General features: G+C 42.4%; 1 protein-coding gene across 2 annotated transcripts; it reads right to left on the bottom strand.

Moving 5' to 3' along the window:
* Positions 1–10,878: 10,878 nt before the first annotated feature.
* Positions 10,879–20,339, bottom strand: CLXN (calaxin). 2 transcript variants are annotated; one of them, XM_003421075.4, is made up of 6 exons: positions 20,217–20,339; positions 16,386–16,544; positions 15,594–15,698; positions 14,726–14,877; positions 14,343–14,447; positions 10,879–12,162 (listed from the first exon to the last, which is right to left on the bottom strand). In XM_003421075.4, the coding sequence occupies exons 1-6, from the start codon at positions 20,272–20,274 to the stop codon at positions 12,100–12,102; spliced, it is 642 nt and encodes a 213-aa protein (XP_003421123.1). In that variant the 5' UTR covers positions 20,275–20,339; the 3' UTR covers positions 10,879–12,099. The 2 variants fall into 2 exon arrangements, with proteins under 2 accessions (XP_003421123.1, XP_010598935.1); XM_010600633.3 differs by lacking the exon at positions 15,594–15,698 and having other exon boundaries at positions 10,886–12,162.
* Between the last annotated feature and the right edge of the window lie 1,872 nt (positions 20,340–22,211).

Genomic DNA, 22,211 nt, shown 5'->3' with positions numbered 1-22,211 from the left:
GGGTCACCTATGGTGGGGAGGTTTCAACAGAGCTTCCAGACTGAGACGGACTAGGAAGAAAGGCCTGGCAATCTACTTCTGAAAATAAGCCCATGAAAACCCTATGGATCACAGACTGTTGTCCAAAATTTTGACTCACTTACTTTGGACACATCATCAGGAGAAGGACACCATGTCTGGTAGAATGGAGGGCCAGCAAAGGTGAGGGAGACGCTCAATGAGATGGGCTGACACAACTAGCCACAGTGATGGACTCCATGTACCAAGGATCATGATGATGAGCAGACCGGGCAACGTTTCATTCTGCTATACGTAAGGCTGCCCACTCTACGGCAACTCACACCAACAGCGAGTTGGCCTGGAGGTCCCAACAAGGCCTGGAGGGAGGCAGCCTGTTGCCTGTGATCCCCAGGTTCCACTCGTTATCTGAGTCCCACGTGGGTCTGTTTCTCCGTGCTCTCTGTAACGTAACTAGACATGGTCAAGGAGGGGAAAGAGCATCACTGTCAGGAGCAGGAAACCATGTGCAGGAAACAGGAGGCCACCAAGGTAAGCCTGCCAGTGCGTACAAAACAGGAGAATGGGGTGGGGAGGAGCAGAGCCCACTGGGCGTGCAGGTGCGAGTGCATGTACATACGTGTGTGCACACACACATATGTATGGGTGTGCATATGAACACACATTCACACACTCATGCACACTCACACAGACATGCACACATACGCACCCACACACACACATTTGCATACATGTACACAGGTGTGCACACATGCTCTCACTCTCACACAATACACACTCTCACACATACACATACACATGTGCATGCACACATCTTGGCCTAAAATGAGACCACGTAGCAAAGTGTTCTAAAACTCAGGTAGCAATGATTGCCATTTGGTGGTTGTCAGAGGTGCTCACTGGAAGGAAGTTCTTCAACGTCACTCTGAGCATTTCTGGGACCTGTGTTCATGAGGAGAAAGCCCAGGGTTTGACCACAACTCTGCATTCTATGCAAGGAGACCATTTCATTGTCAGCTGAACATTTGTCCAGGCAGGGGAGGCGTCTGTGTGTCACCTAATTAGGACTGTCTTCATCACCTCCTCGTAGGTGGTGGGCTGCACCTGCCATGGCTGTGTCCACGTCTGCGCACATGTGGCAGGTACTGGAGGAGCTCCAGTCCCATGGGGAGCTGAGTCAAGCAGGTGGCCAGTATCAGGGACTGGGCGCTGAGTGCCATGAGGGGTAACCATGGGAGCTAAGACAGGAAACCTGTTCTTGAGACTGTGACACTGGAATAAGAAGACTATCAGCAATCCCTGAAACACAGCCGGGCACACAAATATCTACTCGATCAGTCTTTTACAAGGAGTAATTACGAGCTAGCATTTACTGTTTACAGAACACCACCCTGTGCAGCCACTGGGTGAAACGCTGGAAACCCGTACACCTATCAAAACTTCCATGCACTTGCCGTGGTTGTCCTCATGGTGCATTACAGCTCACCTTGGTAGCACCTCAAGGAGGGCTCTCAAGGAGGCAGGGTGCTTATTGTGCCAGGAGCCCCCGGCTGTGGGGCTTATTCTGTTGGGGGTTGGCTGTGAACACAGAGCATCAAAGCAGAGGGCAGGCTCAGGAAGGGAGCCCCTGGCCTGGTCTCTGTGAGAAGAGGAGGGAGAAGGGGCTGCGCTTCTCTCCCACCTGTAGCTGCGGATGGGCAGTGGAGAAGCACACAGTCCCAGTCAATTCTCTTAGAATAAGGGCTCTCTCTCGGGGTCCTGAGGTCGCCTTTACTTGTTCTCTGTTCTGAGTTTGTAGTGGAACTATTCAATCTCTGCTTCCCCAGAACAGGGCTCTCCCCTTTCGGAGTGCTAAGGGAGTTTATATTCTTGCATTCTTCTTAAGAAGCAACAGGTCCCAACAGGGTGGGCAACAGGCGGACAGTGGCAGGCAGCTGCCTGCATGCCTCTAAAAAGCTGGAAGACAGAGAGGTGGCCAGGAGCAGAACACTCCCCTGCGCAGGCCCTACTCCTCCACCTGGCTCCCCACCCTCCCAAGGCACCTAGGAGCTGCCTGCTATCAGGGGCTCCATGCCACAGGATGTTACAGGGAAAATCCAACCAAATGTCCCCCTAACCCTGCTGGGGGCTTACAGGTGTGTCCCTTCTCCCCCCTCACTCTCGACCACTCTCCCCCACCCGGCACAGCTTTCTCTGCACAGTGTCCCTCTGCCCTCCACCCCTGTCCATGTGGAGTCCCCTGTGCCAGGCCAACTGCTTTTAGAGGGCCATTTGAATGGACCCCGCTGTCCACTTGAGCATCCCTGCCATTTTCTGGCCCCACTGGGTCTTTTCCTGAAATTCAACATCCAAGCATATCGCATTTCTCACCTCGTGTCCTTGCCCCTTTGCTCATAGCCTTTGCTCAAGTGATTTCTGTACCCTGGTGTGAAGCTTTAAAAGCTACTAATTTGAAGTTCCCTCATACTCCCCATTTCCTGGCTCCTTGCGTCTATAATAGCCCCTCTTGAATAGGGTGGCAGTCCCAGGGCCAAGTACTCAGAGCTCACACAAGACACACACTCCCAACTCTTACCCCATTTCCATCCAGTACAGTGGTTGCTTATTTTCAAAACGGGTTCCAATTCCACATCCTGAGAGGGGCTGAGAGGTCATTTAAGGAGGAACTCCCCAGCACCCTCAGTGTGGGTTCTGGGATATGCAAAGCTGATTCTGCAGCATTCTGAAGTTCCTGGCTCCTTGGGCATCGGCTGGCATTCTAAGGGGACCACTGCCACAAAGACTGCTAAGAGGTAAAAGGAAATAGATCTCCTGTGGACCAAGGGAGCAGGGGAGTGTTGCTTGGAGGAAGGTATAAGTGCTATTCTCCATCCAGTGGACACCAGGGGCATGTCACCTAGGTCCCAGAGAGGAGAACCAGCTCAGGAGACATGAGCTATGGCACCTGGGGCAGATGCTGCTGTTGGGTCATTGCTCCTGGTGGACACTCTCAGTGGAGCCCAAACCCAGCCTTCTAGATTACTCCCCCGCAACCCAGTCTCCTCCAATGTCACCTTGTCTCTGAAGCAGACCACCCCTGTCATCAAAGCTGCCAGAGCTGGGGACTCCACAAAACCACTGGTGTCCCCCGCCGCCCATACCCACTGCAAACCAGAATCTTGCAGGCCAACGGTAAAGACAGGACAACTATTCACAACGATGCGTGGCTCTGCACCTCATAACATGTCCCAGCTCTCCCTGCAGGCTTTCTTCTCCCGGGGTGACTGGCCTGGCTGACTGCACCTGCTGTAGGCCAGGCCTCTGCCTTGCAGTCATGGAGCTCACGGTCCTGCAGGTCCCAGCGTGTTCTGCTTCCTGCTCTGCCTGTGGTTGTGTCGCCTCCTTCACCAGCACTTCAAGCAAGGCTGCCACCCCCACCCACTGCCTGGCTATCTATAATGATGTGGCCATGGAGACAAAGAGAAGAGCCATCCCCTTAGCTCTCCTGCCTACCTACCTCTCTACTTCTGTGTTGTTTAAAAGAAATTCATGGCATGAAATTTTTTTTCCCCCCACTCAATCTTTTTCTTTTTCCTCTTCCTCCTGCTCCTTTTCCACCTTTACCTTCTCCTGCTCCTCTTTCACCTTCCTGGTCTCCTTAGCCTTCAGGTTCTCTTTCTCCTTCATCTTTGTCGTCTTCTTCTCCAAGACAACAGCCCCTCTGAGTTCCTACACATGTACCCTAGAAAGCAGGGAGGATGCTCATCTTTGTGCATCCCTTTCATTGCCTAGTAGGTGGCTTATACTTACTGGATGTAATGGCAGCATGCATCCTGCATAAATCCAAACTGGATGATGTTGGGGGCCCTTGGAAAAACAAGAGGATGCACCCACTTCCTAGTTAATGATGAACGAGAATTCCTAGAGTTACTATGTTCTTTTCTTCATTTACATGAAATAAAAATACAGCACCCAGCAATATTTAGAAATTCAAAGAGGCAAGCAGCCTGTTCTGTACTTAGTCAAATTTACTTTACTCCATTCAGGAACACAGCAAATAGACCCCTGTATGAACTTGGCTAGAAGGAACTCACGTGGCTTGGATGCATGTTCATGTTTACTCAGCAGAGTTTTAAACTTCTAAGCATTCATAAAAATCACACATTCCATTAATTTCTCTTTGATGTTTCAGCACATTAAAGCCAGCGCCACATACACAGTAAGTCTTGAATGTGGTAATCAAAATCATGAATGAAGGGTTTCTTATCATCCTCTTTATATTCAGTAGTCATGGTGCCTATTGCTTTAGAATTAGTGGTATCTTGATGAATGAGAGAGAAACGCAACGAACTCTAAAGCACCTGCTGAATGCGAAAAACTACCATATTTGCATATGTGTGTTTTGAGTTTATTGTGAGGGTGATGTGTGTGTGTGTGCATGTTAGTGAGAGGGGTGGTAATTCACTAATTCCAAGAGTGCCATGTTTATGACAATTCTAAGGCCAATTTATATTCAAGTTCTATCATGGTTTCTTGAGAGTTTTTCCTCTATTTTCATCCAGGTATTGAAGATATTTTAGAGAGATCTTTTTGCCTCCTTAGCCCTGGTGAGTGACTTAAACAATGTCACTTGTTTAGTCCCAAAGCAGAAGCCAGGATTGCTTCTTTCCAGGCTGCTGGACTCCTTTATTTATTTCCACACTCTCGCCCTTTTGTCACTCCACGTGAACTCCTGCAAAGGGTCCAAGCAGCCCCCCAGACAGGGCATGCTGCTCACTGCCTGCTGCACTTGCATGCTTACCTGTGCATTTATATTACACTTTACAGTGTATGAATGGTGCCACAGATACTACCTCACTCTATCTTTACAAACCTCTGGGGGGTGAAGGGAGAGAGAGCAGGTATTATTCCCAGTTTATAGGAGATAATGGAATCTCGCATTTGTGGAGTAAATGTGAAGTAAGAAGGGCGGCCAGAAGTCCTGGTTGGCCTAGGACAACCCCAGAGTACACTCTCAATATTATCAGAGCTTGGATAATAAATCTGTGTCTTACCTGTCTATAAATCACTTTTCACTTACACCAGATTTTCAGAGTTCATGGGACTTACCCCATATCATGTGATATCGTGTGACAATAAAAGTCCATCAGGGATACAATGTGGTTAAGAGGCCACAGATTGACACAAGTCTCAGATCCATGTTAGAGCATTGACTGACTGGTTGTGCATCCTGGGGCTTATTACTGGCACATAGTGCCACATCATAATTTCTCATTTTTGCCTCTTGATCACAAAGCTTCTTACCATTGGCATCCACTTCTTATTCTCCAGACAAACATTGTTCTCTGACACCTCCCAGATGACCCAGAGAAACATTCTTTGTCCTTTTACATTGGAGAAGTCCAAGCCTTTCTCCTCACAAAGCAGCAGTCTTTGCTTCTCCTGCATCCTACCATGGTCTTTGACATTCATCTGACTTTTTCTATCTGTCTTCACTAATCTTGACGTCTCCATGACAAGGCCTGGTGTCCAGATTTGTATTGGTGGCCAAAAATGAAAATCTTTCATTCCAAATTGGGAAGTTCACCTAAACAGAGAAAATCCCAGGGTGCATTCAGTTTAGAAGAGTACATAAGATAGGTGTTTCTGAATTCACTCATGGCACATGGGAATTATAGAGCAGCCACCATCTGCTTATAAGATTCAGAGCCTTGAAGATTCCACTGGAAGATTCTCCAGGATTCTGGAGGCATTCAAGTACTCCTAGCCTCATGGAAATATATGGTAGGAAAAATAGATATTGTTGTAAAGTCTTTGGTGTTAAGGTCTGAATCTTGGCTTTGCTTCTCACCAGTTTGAAACACTGAGAAAGTCTCTTGATTTCCCTAAACCCGCTTCCTCAGTAATAGTATTTACCTCTTAGAATAGTTTTGAGAAATTTTGGATGCAGAATGATTAGCATGATCCTTGGCACAGAAGTTCTCAGAAGATCTTAGTTCCTATGACCGAGATTATGAGGATGGTTTTATTCCACTTTCTGACTGTATTTCTGAAGGACTCATTAAAAAAGACTGGAGGGAATGGTTTTAATTCATCTTTAGTCTGCCCTGTGATTTGGGGCTAATCTTCCTAGGAGGTTCAAGAGAGCCCATCAGACTAATGTCTTTGTCTGCCTGTTTCATCCACAGCAATGACTTGGTTCCACAGATCCACAGCAGAGACAGGACTTCTTATTCTGCTTTAAATTTCTCTAATGCCATTCTCCATCATGTATGGTCAGTGTTGCCTGATTCTGAGATGTTGTGACCCTTGCTCAGAATCCTCAACCCATGAAGAGTTTGGAGATGTGGAGGGGACAGAAATGTACCTCAGGTTAGGGGAAGGTGGCCTCTATTTTAACCTATTTACTCAAATGCTGTTGCCTGACAAGCTTTCACCCCTGGGAACTGGCCCGCTGTGAGTCTGACTAGGGCCACATAATAGGGCAGTGTAGAGCTAAGCAGGCATGAGGGAGGTAAAAATAAACAAGAAGATGTGTGTCTTAGGGGGAGGAATATTTTCCTGACAGATTAGAAAGGAGGTGTGAGATACACAGAAAACCACAGATTACCAAAATGGAACCATTAGCCACTAACCACGATAGGGACAGGACACCTCGCCAAGGAGGTCTCAACTGCAGACCTGGGTCCTGGTTTACTCAGGATGCCTCCCTGTTGAATTTCTTTTCCCTTTGTTCCTGTGTGGGGCTGAGACAGTGTTTCCTTGAGATACATCTAACAACCAGGGTGGGGGGGGGGTGGGGGGAGCTTGCTTTACTTGATATGTACTCCATCAGTGGTAGCTTAAACTGAAAAAACATGCCCAGGGATCATCTGCTTCTCTCTAGTGGAGAAGGCAGTGACTATATCAAAAAAGACAGTTGTGTTACTTCTGCCTCACACTGATGTTACCAACGTAACTTCGTTTGCTAGACTGCAAGTGATACGTGGGGGGGGGGGGGGGCGGTAAATTTATATTTTGTTGTGTATCTTTTATTGTTTCCATGTATCTACTGCAGTTCCCAACCTTCTGGTCATTACACCTGGTGAGAATTAACCATTAGCTATTGATTCTGTACCACACCTCTGAAGTGATTCTGGGGTAAACAGAAAGCATTTAGATAAAATGTGGGACAAGGTATGATAAAGTCTCTAAAGAGAAGCTCAGAAGCTTAGAGGAAACATTCCCACATATATTTCAACTTTATTTTAAGTCCTATTTACAATCTCCTTTAATGAAAAATGATATGACTTTGTGTGTGGCGGGGGGCTGTCACCATGAATCCCAACAGTGGTGGGTGAGGACATGACCTTTGCGTGGTGCAGAATTGTTTTACATTTTGATGAGGAGAGGGCAGGGACCAGCTGACTTCGACTCTCTGAATCCTTCTAGCTTTGCACAAAGTGAGGACTTAGTAAATGTTTTGGATGGTTTTATGATGCAAGCAATTGCAGGCCTGGTTTCTTACAAGTACAATCTTGTACCCAAAGATATTTACCGGTTAAGAATGCAGGACTACCAGTTTCCAGTGGTAGTTTTTAAATCCTATAGTTAAAAAAGGTGCATACTTGTTTTCTGGGCAGAATCTCTCCGTGTTGTTGTGGGCTGATGCCCACCTCTCCATGTGGGCCTGGGCTGGCTTTCTACCTTGCTGTACAGAGTGCTGGGAGGGGAAGGGAGCCTCGGCTTTGAGGAACCTGAGACGGTGACTGTGCTCGAGTCCTCCAAATTGTAACCCATCCTCCCTTGTCTTAGCCAAGCGCTCAAGACAGCAGACTTTTCTCCTCAAGGTTGGCTGTGCTTACTGGGAGAAGGAGTAGGACAGGATGGGGGTGGAGGGGTCCCTAGAGCTAAGAGTAACAACAACAACAAAAAAAAGTAACTTACTACATGTCAAACACTCCCTCAGTAACTGAGTGAATGAGAGTTCTGTCTCAAATGTACTGGAGTATACTTAGTTGACCCTGCTATTAAGTTTAGTGAATTTTCCGTGTTAGAATCATTTATGAGTCGCTGTTACTACTGAAATTAAGAGAATTCAGAAATCTAGAAATCATAGAAAGGAAACTAATTTGAGCAGATCATGAGGAGTAATAGCAGAGGGGTTACATTCCATGTATATGTGGGGGAAGCACTTGAATAGAGCTTATGAGTTCTTATAGTCGAAGTACCCTCACCAGCCCAAGTTTCATTAAGATTATTCAGCAGTTTTTTTTTTTTTTTTAATAATTTTTTGGTTCAAAGAATGCTAAGTCAAAACAGGATTAGTCACATAGAGGTGAATATATGATCAGCATACGATAAAAAGTATGGGTATAGATGCATAAAAATAGCTCTTTAAATGACATATTAAAATATTGTTCAATGATGATGTTAAAAGGACGTGTGCTTTAGGGAAGGTGACTGAGCAATCCCATACTTTGGGCCCAGCAGTTCACTCAGTAGGACCTTTTTGGAGAGTAATCTCTCAACATGCACCAAAAATCTCAAAAACACGCATGACCTCTGGGCCAACAATCCTACTTGTGCACATTTACCTGCACTGGTTGGCACCAACGCATGTGAAAACATTTAGTCACATGATGCTCACTTCTGAAATTATTTATAATAGCAGAAATGTGGCAACAACATAACCTTTTCACGATTGTTGGGATATATGGTTTCCTGCTTATATTTTATACCTCAGGGGTTTATTGGGAAATTGCTCTCCCACTGACAATGCATGCTGCTTGCAGGTGGGACCTGTATGAGTTTGAAATGGAAAAATTGGGCATGTACTGGAAATTACTGTTTTTACAGGGTGTTGTATGGGGTGGTTCTGAATCAATGGTTTTGGTATGAAAAATATGGATTTTGATAAAAAGTTTTTAGACACATATGTCTGGGGGGGTAGAATTAGTGAGACCATATATCCCTCTGGACTCTGAGGTGGGATGAGGAAAGAAAACAATCCATAGTACCTATCAAAAATTCAGATACACTCAATGATTCAGAATGCACTCCATTAATGAAAACACATGGTATCAACAAAAAATTCAAAGCAGAAAATAATTGAGTCTTGAAAGGGTTATAAAATTCACTGGTAGGGAAATGGTTTAATAAAATATGAATGATCAGACACCAGGCAGCCCTTACAAGCTGGGTGACAGACATATATTTCATGATTTGAGAAAACGTTCATGAGATAAACCAACAACCAAACCAAACCTGTTGCTGTCAAGTCGATTTCAATTCACAGCAACCCTATAGGACAGAGTAGAGCTGCCCCATAGGGTTTCCAAGGAGCAGCTGGTGGATTTGAACTGCTGATCTTTTGGTTAGCAGCCATAGCTCCTAATCCCTGTGCCACCAGGGCTCCATTCATGAGATACTGCTAAATAAAAGAGCAGTTTTCAAGAGTATTTTCAGTGTGACCCCATCTTACAAAAATATGGGTATACTCACAAATGGCTATAAAAGCTTGAAAGACTATATACCAGAATATTAATCAACATTAGCCAACATTTATTAATTTTTAATTTCCTAAACTTCTCAAGGAAACTGTGGTGACATAGTGGTTAAGTGCTATGGCTGCTAACCAAAAGGTCGGCAGTTTGAATCCACCGGGCGTTCCTTGGAAACTCTATGGGGCAGTTCTACTGTGTCCTATAGGGCCGCTATGAGTCAGAATCGACTTGACGGCAACTGTTTTTTTTTTAAAACTTCTCAAATATTCTTAAGTGAACATTTATTACTTTATAATCAGAAAAAGACAATTTAAAAAAGTTAAAAGCATTGTGTGATGCATTATTTATGCCTACTTGCAGGCAGGAAACCCTGGTAGCATAGTTGTTAAGAGCTACGGCTGCTAACCCAAAGGTCAGCAGTTCGAATCCACCAGGTGCTCCTTGGAAACCGTATGGGGCAGTTCTACTCTGTCCTATAGGGTCACTATGAGTCAGAATTGACTCGACGGCAATGGGTTTTGTTTTTGTTTTTTTTTACTTGCAGGTAAGAACATTATGGCAAAGCTCATGTATATAAGAATCTATAATTAAAAATAATATTTGGCAGTAAAATATTTTATTTCATGATACTGTTTTTTCTATTCATTTGTAATAGCCCATTCTTTCACACAATTTACTGTTTTGCTTAAACTTATATAGTACGAAAAGGAATTTAATACCTCAAGTAGCCTTCAAGTTTGGTCAAAATATATGGACAAAACAGCTATTGGTAAAAGACTTCTCTCTGTTGCTTAAAGACATGTTTTCTAAAGAAGCGAAAGTAACACGTAAGAATGTAACTGGATCTTGTCTGTCTAGTTCTTTCATTTGATGAGCATTGCATTAGTAGCTATCAGATGCAGAGATGGAGGCCAGTGTCTTTGGGAGACAAAGTCTGGTGGGGAAAAGTAAAGCAGTATGTTGAGATCCCAGTGGAGTGCAGGAAGCGCTGTCACTCAGGTGAGCCCGGCTGAGCCACCTGGGGAGTCAGCACAGGTAGGAGGAGCTACTGGGGTATGGGAGTTTGAAATGGCTCCAGAGCTAATCTGGAAGCTGTGCTGTGAATCACCTAGTAATCTTTGTTGTTGTTGTGTGTGCTGTTGAGTCACATCTATGACTCAGAGCGACCCTATATGACAGAGTAGAGCTGCCCCCATTGGGTTTCCTAGGCTGTAATCTTTGCAGGGTGCTAACTGCCAACCTTTCGGTTAGCAGCTGAGTGCTTAACCATTGCGCCACCAGGGTTCCTTCCACTAATCTTAAAAAACAGAAGAGAACATTGCTCTTCCTCTGCATGCTGAGAGCTGGCATTTATCTCGTGGCACTTTTCCCTTGTTAATCCAATCTGCGGTATTTATCAAGGGCCCATTATGTGCAGAGAAATGTACCAATGCTATGAACATGTAAAAATGTCTGAGAATAAAATCCCTGACCTCAGGAGCTCACAATCTAGTAACTTCAAATAATGATAATATAAAGTATATTAACATAGGCTCCATGTATCTTTCATCTCTCTGTGTCTCCATCAGTACCTGACACAAAGGTGTTTAATAAATGCTTGCCAAATGACAATGCTCCTTATTCTCTTGGTGCCATCTTATTTATTGCTTCAAAGGGAATTCATTAGTTTCTTTCTTTTTCTTTTATTTTTGGTGAAAATATACACAACAAAACATACTGCTGCTTCAACAATTTCTATATATACTATTCAGTGACACTGGTAACACTCTTCAAGCTGTGTCACCTTTCTCCACAACTTTTTCCAAACTATTTCACCACCATTAACACAAAATCACTGCCCCCTAAGCTTATCATATATAATTTATATCACTGTGTCAACTTGATCACATACAGATAATTCTTTAAAAGAGTATACTTCTTTTCTAATTAGGATAAACTCAAAGATAACTTCAGAGAATAGCTTTGGTTCAAGGTTTACAGATTTCTTCAGGGAATAGATTCAGGGAGTTGTCCAGCCTCAAGGGTTCCAGAAAGTCTAGATTCCATGATAATTTGAAATTCTGTTCTTCATTTCCCCCTTTTGATCAGGATTCTTCTATAGAATCTTTGATCTAAATGTTCAGTAATGGTAGCTGGGCACAATCCAGTTCTTCAGGTCTCATAGCAAAGGAGGCAGTTGTTCATGGAGGCAATTAGACATGTATTCCATTTATTTTCTTCCACCAGGGAATTCAGTATTTTCAATGATTTTTAAAAATGTATATTCAGAATTGTTCTGACATGAGGAATCTTTATATTAATAATTCATGATTATCTAATCTCTGTTCATTAATCCAAATGTTTTAGGATAATCATGTGCTTCCACAGATAGTCTATGTGATAAAATAACTATAGAAATGTTAACTCATCTTGACAAATCAACCATGATCTAACAAGGAACTTCTTGTCTTCCATCTATTTTACTTGCACCTTACACCAAAATTAAATGGAATGTGTCAGTCCCCCTCCTGCCCCCAGCCAAACATACAATTTGACATCATCCTTAGCTACGTAGAAAAAATAAACAATATGGATGCGCCTTTTTTACTCTCTTGAGACGACACAGACATTTAGATGTTCACATGTCATAATTGAATTCATGTGGATCTTTGAATACTTGGGCTTCAAATTCCATCTGGCTCTGTAAAATAGAAGTGGTCAAATTAGTATAGACTTCCAACAAAGGTAAAACAAAACAAAATGTCTACATGTCTCCTTAATGTTTGTGAAGAGACATAACCCACGGAGTGTGGAACTCAAGTGCTTCTGATTTTCACTCACATGGTGCTTGGAATACGTATAGTCAGGGCTGACTATATTCTGAGCTGTATTCATGCTTCTGGGACACAAAGATGAAAAAGAGCACAAAGACCCAGCCCTCTAAAGTCTCCAGTCTAATGAAGGAGATGAGCCAGAGACTGGCGAGAACACTGCAGGGCAATGAGCGCTGCTCTTGAATGAGCATCAAGTGAGCTCTGGAGTCACTGCCAAGCCAGGGAATGGCCTGGAGCATGCTTCCTGGAGGAGAAGCCAGACTGAGAGCCAGGCTGAGAAAGGATATAGTCCAGAAAGACAAGAAACCAAGATTGTCCATAAGATTCATTAACAAGGTAGATGGGACAAAGCCGAACAGTATGGTAGGCTGTAAATCTAGACAATTCTTTCAGGAAACTTGACTGTGAAAGAAAGTCATTGGGCAGGAAATAGGAGGAGGTATGGAATTAAGGTAAATTCTCTCTTATCTTTCCTCCTCCTTTCTTTCAAGGTGGGACAGGTTTGAATCTGCTTAAGTTCTGATAGAAAGGTGTCAGCAGAGAGGAGGGAGGTTGAAGATAGAGGGTAAAAAGTAAAAGTAAATGATAAAGTAGTTTCTGTGTAACTGGAAGGAGAAAGATCCAGAGCTCTCCACTGGTTACTTCTGAAATTCATTCATTCAACATTTATTAGGCACCTGCCATGTGATAGGCACAGTATATGGGGAAATGACCATGAACAAAGGAAGAGTTCCTCAGGGGACCAACATCTGAGTGGTGAGACAGACAATGAGCAAATGAGTAAATTATCATTCTGGGTAATGATAAATACTGTAAATAAAATAAAGCAGGATTAGGGGATAGAGAAAGAGGGGTAGTTAATAAAGTCAGAATGACACAGCAAAGAAGTGAAAGAAGGGAAAGACTGAGGCTTGAAAAGGCCTGGGGAAAGAGCATTCAAAGCAGAGGTACTGAGGGGCAACAGGCTCAGTGGTCTGAGAACACCACGGGATGGCAGGTGTAGCTCCAGTGGCAAGAAAGAATGGGAGGCAGAGAGGAGCCTAGAGAAAGAGGAATAGCTAATGCACGGACTTTAGAACCCCACTGAAGAGCTTCAAGCAAAGGAGGGCCATGCTTGGACATGCGTTTTCAAAAATATACTGGACATCGTGGAGAACAGCCAGAAGAGGAGATGACAGTGGAAGTAAGAAAGCTACTGATATATGCTACTGATCTAGGTGACAGTGGCCAATAGATGTGTGAGGAAGAGCCATGTTCAGGACCTGTTTTAAAGGAGAAGCTAGCAGCACTACCAGAGAGTAACTGCGTAGGACTTCTTGGTTTCTCAGTGAACACCAGGGTGTATGGGGTGCCATTTATTGAGGCAGAGAAGGAACAGAAAGGGACAGGGTTGCAGAAAACAAAGAGTTTGTTCAAGACATCTGAGTGGGCATATTGAGTTGGCAGGTGGGAACATGGTCTAAAACCAAAACCAAAACCAAACCTGCTGCTGTCCAGTTGATTCCAACTCATAGCAACCCTATAGGACAGTAGAAATGCCCCATAGAGTTTCCAAGGCTGTAATCTTTCCATAAACAGACTGTCACATCTTTCTCCCATGGAACAGCTGCTGGGTTCTAACCGCCAACCTTTCGGTCAGCAGCTGAGCACTTAACCACTGTGGTAATATTTACATACCACATCACTGCTTAAAATATTTCAATGAATCCTCATCACCTTCAAGACAAAATCCTGCCACCTAGCTCCACAGGACTTGGTTCTTCTATGCGTGTCCAGCCTCATCACCAATTGCATCCCATACTGAGTGCTCTTCTAATACAGATTCATTGTGTCTTACATGTATAAATCAGTTAATAAATGGAGAAAAAAGCAATGGGCTACACTAGTACTGTGAAAAGAACAGGTAGGTTCCTCATCAATAGGCTTTCCATATTTAGAAGCAATTCTCTGTGGGTGAACTTTATTCATCTGATCCACCACTCATCAGCCAAGAAGTCCTGGGTTGTTTGTCCTAGTTTATATTTTGGTCATGGTTCAGTGAAAGTACCTTTGGATCAGGTAAACATGGTCCAAAAGCTTCCAGCAGAAGAGTCTCTTCTCTTACAGCTTGTTCATAGTCTGCAAAAGACAGCTTCCCATCATGGTCATGGTCCTGGAGGGGGACAAGCCATATGCTTGTCAACATGTTAAAAAATACTTATCCTGAAGCATAAGCTCTCTTTTCAAAGTAAAGCGTTAATAGCAGGAGACAGGAAAAGAAGAGATTAAATAGTGAAATGGAAAGAACTTTTAATATTATAATAAAAAAACAGTGCTCAAGTGTTTTATTTCACCAAGCAGGAATATGATCATGGTTGCAATTTTAATTCTTATTTCTATGCCATATCTGGCCCGTCAATTTCAATATAAACCCTAATTTATCATGTTTACCATTTTCTTAAGTGTTATTTCAACCAAATCTTTAATTCCCTCATCAGGATCTTCTTCAGATGGCTGTTTGAGCAGGCTATTCTTCAACATGTGAAACATTTCCTCCTTTGAAATGAATCCATCTCCATTCAAATCAAATACTTCAAAGCAATCTTTAAAAAAAAAAAAGATATATATGTATATATATATATATATATATATATATATATTTGATACTATCACCAAGGTAACATTTACTCTGAAAAAGTTTTCAAGGCCAAGGTCTATATTGTTGATGCTTTTATCAACCCCATGGGACTCAGAGCAATCTCACTTCCATAGTAAGGGCTTCAGATATGCTAGTGGAATATACTCAACAATCTTTGGACTAGGTTTCCTTTTCCTTACATGTGGCTATGAAAAAGCATGCCAGTGAACAATTACACGGACATTTCCATCTTGAAACTCTAGGGAAATCAATTGGAATGGAATTCTTAAAGAGTCAATTAGAGTTAATAATTGATTAATTAAGAATCTGAATACTTGAATCAATGTTCCCTGGTTTTATGGTCACAATTCAAATAAAGAAGTATGTAAAATGCTTAATACTTAAAAACATACGTACATAGTTAGCATGTGTAGTATATGCCTGCGCAGTCTTGCTTGGCATGAATTACTCCTCAGAATCTCTTGATTTTCCTTTTTACTAATTTTTTATTCATCTCTTTTCATTGACTTGAATTCACTTGGTACAAGCGGTAATGGGCATTAAAACAAGCAAACAAACAAACCTGCCCACCTCACTGGCTGATTTAAAAATCTTGAGATATGTTAACTAGGATGGACAAACAAAATCATTCGCCTGATGTGGGATAACCTGAAATCTTACATTTCATTTTTTCTTCCAAAGACCCTCGAAGGAACAGTGATAATCCATTAATCCACTCTGCTACGCTGACACAGCCGTCGTTATCTTTATCAAAACCTCGGAACACTAATGAGAGAGAGGTGCGGTGTCACACTTGTGATGCATTTTCACTCTCAGGAATGGACCTGTGTTGGTACTTCTCTCATCAAAATCTAGAATTTTGGGATCCCATGGTTCAAGGTCCTCATTTAAAAAGGGGGGAAAATAAGGCATCATGATATCGGGAAACTCTTTTATTTAAACTTTAACATTTTATCTTCATATTTTGTGGGAGTAAAGAAAATCCTGAACATTCAAATATATTAGTAATTAAAATATCTAAATAAAGTAATAGTAACATTAATTAATATAAAATATATACTTTTTATTTTGGTACTTGAGAAAAATAATGATATTATGTAACAGATGGATAATATTTTAATTCATATGGAAATGCTTTCTATGATGTAAAGAATTTTAAATCTCCTTTAAAACCATTCCAATTACTATTATGTTACTAAGAAATATAACTGTTTTTGATTTTCTGATATAAAGTAAGGGAAGCCTAGTTATTTAGCCTGCCATTGCCCTCTTCTTAAATATATAGAGTGGATTTTATTGTTCCTTATGATCTATGCAAAGTCACATTTTTATATTCAAGTGAAATTGGAAATGCAGAGCATTACATGTCCCGCCAGGACTATGTCCCAACTCCAACCTCCTTTCTCAGTTACGGCTGGGTCTGGCCTCTTTGATTCTTTCGTGTCTTCTCACCTCTGTCCATAATCATGTCATCTGTCATTCCAAATGTCATATGCAAGATATTTCGGAATGCATTCCGATCCAGTCCAATGACGGTACCAGGCCTCTCTACGACATCTCCCACCAAGGTATAAAAGAGATTGACTAGGCAGTTCACTTCATACGTATTAACTGCAGAAGAACAGAACTGAGATACAGCAAAAATGCATCTTATCATTAAGTTCCAACTTGTATTCAGGATTAAGGAGGTTACTGGCAAACAACATCAAACACATCAAATGTGGGGTTGTCCTCAGAAGACTCTCCTGTTTTGAGGTTTATGACTCTTATAGAGGATGGCCAATGCTACAGTATGCACTAAAATAAGAGCTGAATATTAAACAGATGTAAGTTCAGTCATGTTTAGGAATAATGAAAATAATATTAGCCACGTTACTGACATAAATGATTGCAGGAGCAGATCTTAAAATATACAAGGTGGGTAGATGTCTGTTTCAAAATAAGACAGAGTTCTCTAAAGAATAGTAATGTCCCTTTTTAGCATTTTGACTAAAGGCATTAATGAGATTTACAACTTAACTATATGCTAAACTCCTTTTCTCTGGAAATGGATACCAGGCTCCCGAAAACCAGGCAACGTTTTTCATTTCAGTTAAAACCAAAAACCCATTGCTGTACAGTCGATTCCAACTCATAGCGATCGTGTAGGACAGAACAGAACTGCTCCATAGAGTTTTGGTGCAATGGTTAAAGCACTCTGCTGCTAATCAAAAGGTCAGTGGTTTGAACTCACCAGATGTTCCTGGGGAGAAAGATGTGGCAGTCTGCTTCTGTAAAGACTAAAAACCAACGAAGGAGCTCCATTCCTAAGTCTGTCTTTAAGTCAGATTTGTATGTGAGTATGAACAGTTTTTTTTTATTTTTTTAATTTTTTATGAACAGTTAGGTACAGTTTGTATCTAACGTCAGCCAAATGTTTGTCTTGGTATATAGTATATAGTATACCTTTCTATGCATTAAAAAAAAATTCAAGAAACACTTCTAGATACACTAAAACATCTTTAAAATAATAATACAGTGATAATAATAATGTTTTCATGTGTCGCAAATTAGAGCCTGTTTATTACTGAGAATCATTGTATCTGTGTTGAATTTTTAATATGATAGGGTTGGGGGGTTGGTTTGTAACTACAGGCTGTACATAAATTCATAACTTGGGATTTGACTGTATATTCTACTACCCTGTTGTAGATCACTTGAAAATTAATATGCAATTGGAGGAAGTAAATTTCTATTTAAAGCCTCTACACACACACACACACACACACACACACACACACACACGTCCCCAGACACATAATTGTTTAAAGGGTGGTGCGCCAATGTCCATTTAGGGTCTGGTGGAGGGAGGGTTATTGCCTGGCAGTAAGAACACAAAAGTGAGATGAAATATGATGTATGGGCAGAAGATGGGGAACATTTTATTTCAAAACTAGATAAAATTATGGCTGAGTGTTTTCAAAAAACAAGAGTGGAGTCTTTGTGCACGTTAAAGGGCACAGCATATAGGGACTGAGAGGCACCACTTTACCACATGGGTGCTGCTCTGTGCCAGGCCAAGTGTTACTTCTGGTTTTGGACAGTGCAGTTTAGGAGAAGCACTGAAAACTTAGACGGGAAAAAAAAACCTGAAAGATTTGGCATATAAACTGATTAAATAATAGGAAAAATATGAATGATTATGATATAAAAAGAACTGTTAATGGTTAGGAAAGAAAAGCCTGTATGCAGAATGGGGTACTAACTCTGTGAAATGCTAGTACAGCATTTTCCCACCTTGACTGAAATACGAAGGAAAGGAAATTAGCTTAATCTGAATGATTATAATCATTTTACTACCTGAATGGTTATAAGGTTATCCATAAGAAAGCTTCTTCTTGCTGATATGTTTCTCAGATTCTAGAATACAATACTAAATGAAATTAGGGGAAATTCAAAAATGGATTGTCATCTTTTTGGAATATTATAAATGTGTCTTGTGGATCATATTCGTAGAATGGTGGATTAATGAGGCCATCTATTAAGATCCTTTCTTCCCTGATTATACAAAATTTATCCATCTCATCTCGATGACATTATCATCTGGCAACTAAAAATAAGTTTGAACTTGGGAGAAGGTCTCCTATTTATAGAAATTTAGAATTATTACATTGTCCGTGATTTGTAACTGCCTTTATGGAATCTGGAAACTCTGGTGCGTAGTTGTTAAGTGCTGTGGCTGCTAACCAAAGGATTGTCAGTTCAAATCTGCCTGACGCTCTTTGGAAACTCTAAGAGGCAGTTCTACTCTGTCCTATTAGGTCACTACGAGTCGGAATCAACTCGATGACAAGGGGTTTCGTTATTTATCTATTTTTTCCCCTACGGAATTTAACTGGTAATCATCAAAGTTTGTAAATCTCACTTAAAAAAATTATTTAAGGACAGACTTTGAAAAAGTTGACTTTTTCCTCCCATATTTTCACTTACCTCTTAAAATATACTCACCTTTTAATTGTTCACAGAATGTCTATTTGCAATATATTATAAACTCAGCAGGAGCTAAATCAGATTCAGTGTTTTATACAGTAGTTAATGCATTGTTTATAAATATTCATTCGAAATGATTACTAGATGTTTTAAGAATATCTGGTCTTTTTCCAGAAATGAAAGCATTTTAAGGAAAACAGCAACAGGGCAGAACAATAACAACAACAACAACAACAAAAAACCCTCATCGGATTATAATAATCATAAGAATGCCTTAAGTTACAGGGTGCCTTTTTTCTAAGAAGCATAAAATGCTTGTACACCCTTTTACAGTACCACCCCACTAGGAGTAATCACACTCATTACATTAGATACGATGATTAGAAGGCACTGGATCCTGTAATCTCTAGAACTACACTAAAACTTGGGATCATGGCTACTCCTGTTTCCTCAAGTATTTTGCAATCAGCACATAATTTAGAAGCTTGCTCACCAGACAACATATTCCTCATCTAAGCCATATTCATGGCATTCCTGCCCTTCAGAAGACTTGTTTTTCAGTCTGAGTATAATCCTGCAGTTTCCTATGAAGTTCTAGGACCTCCTTTTACCTTTAATAAGCACCTTTGTCACCTGCCAGCTTCCTTTACCTTTCAGCCCCACCAGCAACTGGAAAATGGAAGTCTAGAGTTGGGAACAGATTCCTTATTATGCATTTAGCTTTGTTCATCTCTTTGGTTTCCAAACATCTTGCTGTGAGGTAGTTTTCTGTGCCACCTTAACTCTTCTTTCCTAAAAATTGTCAGACATTAACAGCCAATTTCTGTATGATTTGCTTGCTAAGCTCTCAGGACTTGGACTCTGCAGGTGTATTTCCTCTAAAAAGAGCTAGAAAGTACGGTGAGGTACACAGTTTAGGTCTGTTGCGATACCGTTCTTAAGCCTGGTGGTCTTATGTACTTATTTTACATCTCTGTCTGAGCATGTCTCCTGGGCATAGAAATCACTTTTCTAGAAGGTAAAAATAAGGACTGAGTTTGAGAAGAAAGGAAGTGCACACGTGGGAGTGTAGTGAGCTGTCCGAACACTGGCCCTTAACGATCCTGAGCATCCTGGGTGTGGGCGCCTGTCCCAAAGGACTACAACCCCGGGATTCCCTGCCAGACTTCTAATCAGGGGTGGAGTGCAGAAAGGCAGCAGCTGGAAGGGGCTCCAACGTCACACAGACTCTGGAGGCGGGAAGTAGCGGGCATTAGCACGTGGTCGGACCTGGTCCAGTAGCCTCTATCTGCCCAGCACTTGCTTCTTACTTACAATGTTTGCAATTTTTAGTTAAGCTGTCCGTTAACTTCTGCAGCTTCTTGCCGTTCATGCTGGGCGCTCAGGGAATCTGGCCGTGGTCGGTGTCTCGGCGCGCACTGCTGGGACCCTCGGGCGTCTTGGGTCTGCGGCAGCCTGGCTGGCCCCGGCGGCTGGGCAGGAGCTCGGCGCGCGGCCCTGACACAGTGTGGCCATGGCAACAGCTAGGCGGGCCGCCGATTGGCTGAGGGCTGGGGCGCGCAGGGCGGGCGTCAGGCCCCTACACACAGTGTAGCCATGGCAACGGCTCGGCCGGCATCCCATTGGCTTCCCAGCTGGGGAGTGCGGGGAGGTCGCTGTGTCTCACGTGACAACCCCAGCCTGGAGCACTGCGGGATGTGTTTGCTTGCTAAAGGTGGCGTTCTAATTCTCAGTAGTTACTGTAAAATTTTCAAGTTTAAAAACGCGTTATACATGCCGTGGAGGGAGTGTTTTGAGTGTTGAAATTTACACCTTGAGCTGAGGCTTAAGATCTCCTAGGAGACGTGGGAGAACAAGGAGGGGCTTGGAGAAAAGCCAGTGCGCTCACAGACCACGTGTGTCCTGCAGGACGTGAGGAGCTGGCTCATCGGGCTGAGCCACCCTTTCGGTTGTTAGCGTTTTTGCTACCATGCCAGGAGGGAGTTGTTGGTCATGTGACTGGGAGCAAGAGGAAATCGGAATTTTTTTTTTTTTTCCAATTCATCCCTGGATTGCAGGAGACCCCAAGTGGAAAAGCCGCTGGCAAATTTTAAGCTAAAGAGGCAGCCTCTCTAGCAGAGACAGGCTGACTACATCTTGGCTGTGGGGTACCGCCAGACTTGCTTTTCTGGAAAACAGCCCAGGAGACTTGATCATTTAGTTATCTGAAAAATTCTGACAGCAAACAAAGGACTTCTTTTGTGTGGGAGGCCTTTCTGCTCTTCTTCACCACAGATGGGACACCCTCTTTGAATTAAGACTGCAGTTCAATGGGCTGAGGAGTACGAAACCTGTAGTATTCTCCAGAGCACTCATTTGCTAGACTTCAGAGGGAAAAGTGACCTTTGGAATACAAACTATTTTACAGTACACATGCTGTCGTCTTTAGGCTGAAAGCAGAAAAATGCTGCCAACCTTGTGTAACAATCCAAAATGAAATGGTTCCAGTCAGGAGATGTGGTTTTCCTTTCCTGTTTCATGTGTTTGTCAAGTGAAGGATTGGGATGCTGTTTGAAACCAGAGCAGATGATGCTTGATGAAGACAAACCAAAAGCCAAACCTGCTGCCATCGAGTTGGTTCCAACTCGTGGCAACCCTATAGGACAGAGTAGAACTGCCCCATAGGAGTGGTTTCCAAGGAGTGGCTGGTGAAGACAGAGACTGTATTACTCTAAAACAAATCTAACCGTATGAAATGATAGCAGTTGTGAGTATGAGTTTTCAGCAGTACTCTGGTGAAATACCGTTCCTCTATGCAACCTTGACTAACAGCTGTGAAATTTCTAATGAGACTGTAGAGAACAGATGAAGAAGACTGGGCATATTTTAATTACACTCACCTGTGAAACTCTAGTGGTTTTTTTTTTTTTTTTTTTTTTTTGCTAGATTCTGGAGTAATAGCAAAATTTACTCACAAAGCCTGATGCAGTGCTCATTTCAAAAGACAGGAGCTGAAAGAGTGGAGCTAATAAGAGAAGTAGGCCCCCGGTTCTGGCTGGTAAGCCTGTAAGCACCACATGCTAGGTGTACCAACTTCTACAATGTGTCTTGGGGAGCAGAGCAGGCCTCCGCAGGCCAGAAGCATGCTGATGGGGCGTGTACGGGCATCCTGGCAAACATCACAGGGAGAGATTGCTGGGGAGCAGCTATAGGGTGAACAAATCAGTTTTTTTTTTTTTTTTTCCGCAAGGCCCTACTTTGGCTCTCTTGAAATTGTTTTAATTTTCTTCAGCTTCAGCTTGACTTGCGTATGATCAATTGATGGTCTAT

Source organism: Loxodonta africana, chromosome 14, assembly GCF_030014295.1.
Source record: "Loxodonta africana isolate mLoxAfr1 chromosome 14, mLoxAfr1.hap2, whole genome shotgun sequence".
NCBI lineage: Eukaryota > Metazoa > Chordata > Mammalia > Proboscidea > Elephantidae > Loxodonta > Loxodonta africana.
The sequence above is the reverse complement of the archived record's forward strand: the minus strand, read 5'-3'. Positions and strand labels throughout refer to the sequence as shown.

What these genes read in the sequence shown, in the direction of transcription:
- CLXN (XM_003421075.4), bottom strand. Translation starts at nt 20,274, where the DNA reads ATGAACGGCAAGAAGCTGCAGAAGTTAACGGACAGCTTAACTAAAAAT. An exon ending in AACTAAAAATTGCAAACATT is followed by an intron (nt 16,545 to 20,216) that starts GTAAGTAAGAAG and finishes GTTCTTCTGCAG; the next exon opens with TTAATACGTATGAAGTGAAC. An exon ending in CATGTTTACCTGATCCAAAG is followed by an intron (nt 12,163 to 14,342) that starts GTACTTTCACTG and finishes TCTATTTTACAG; the next exon opens with AGCCAGATGGAATTTGAAGC.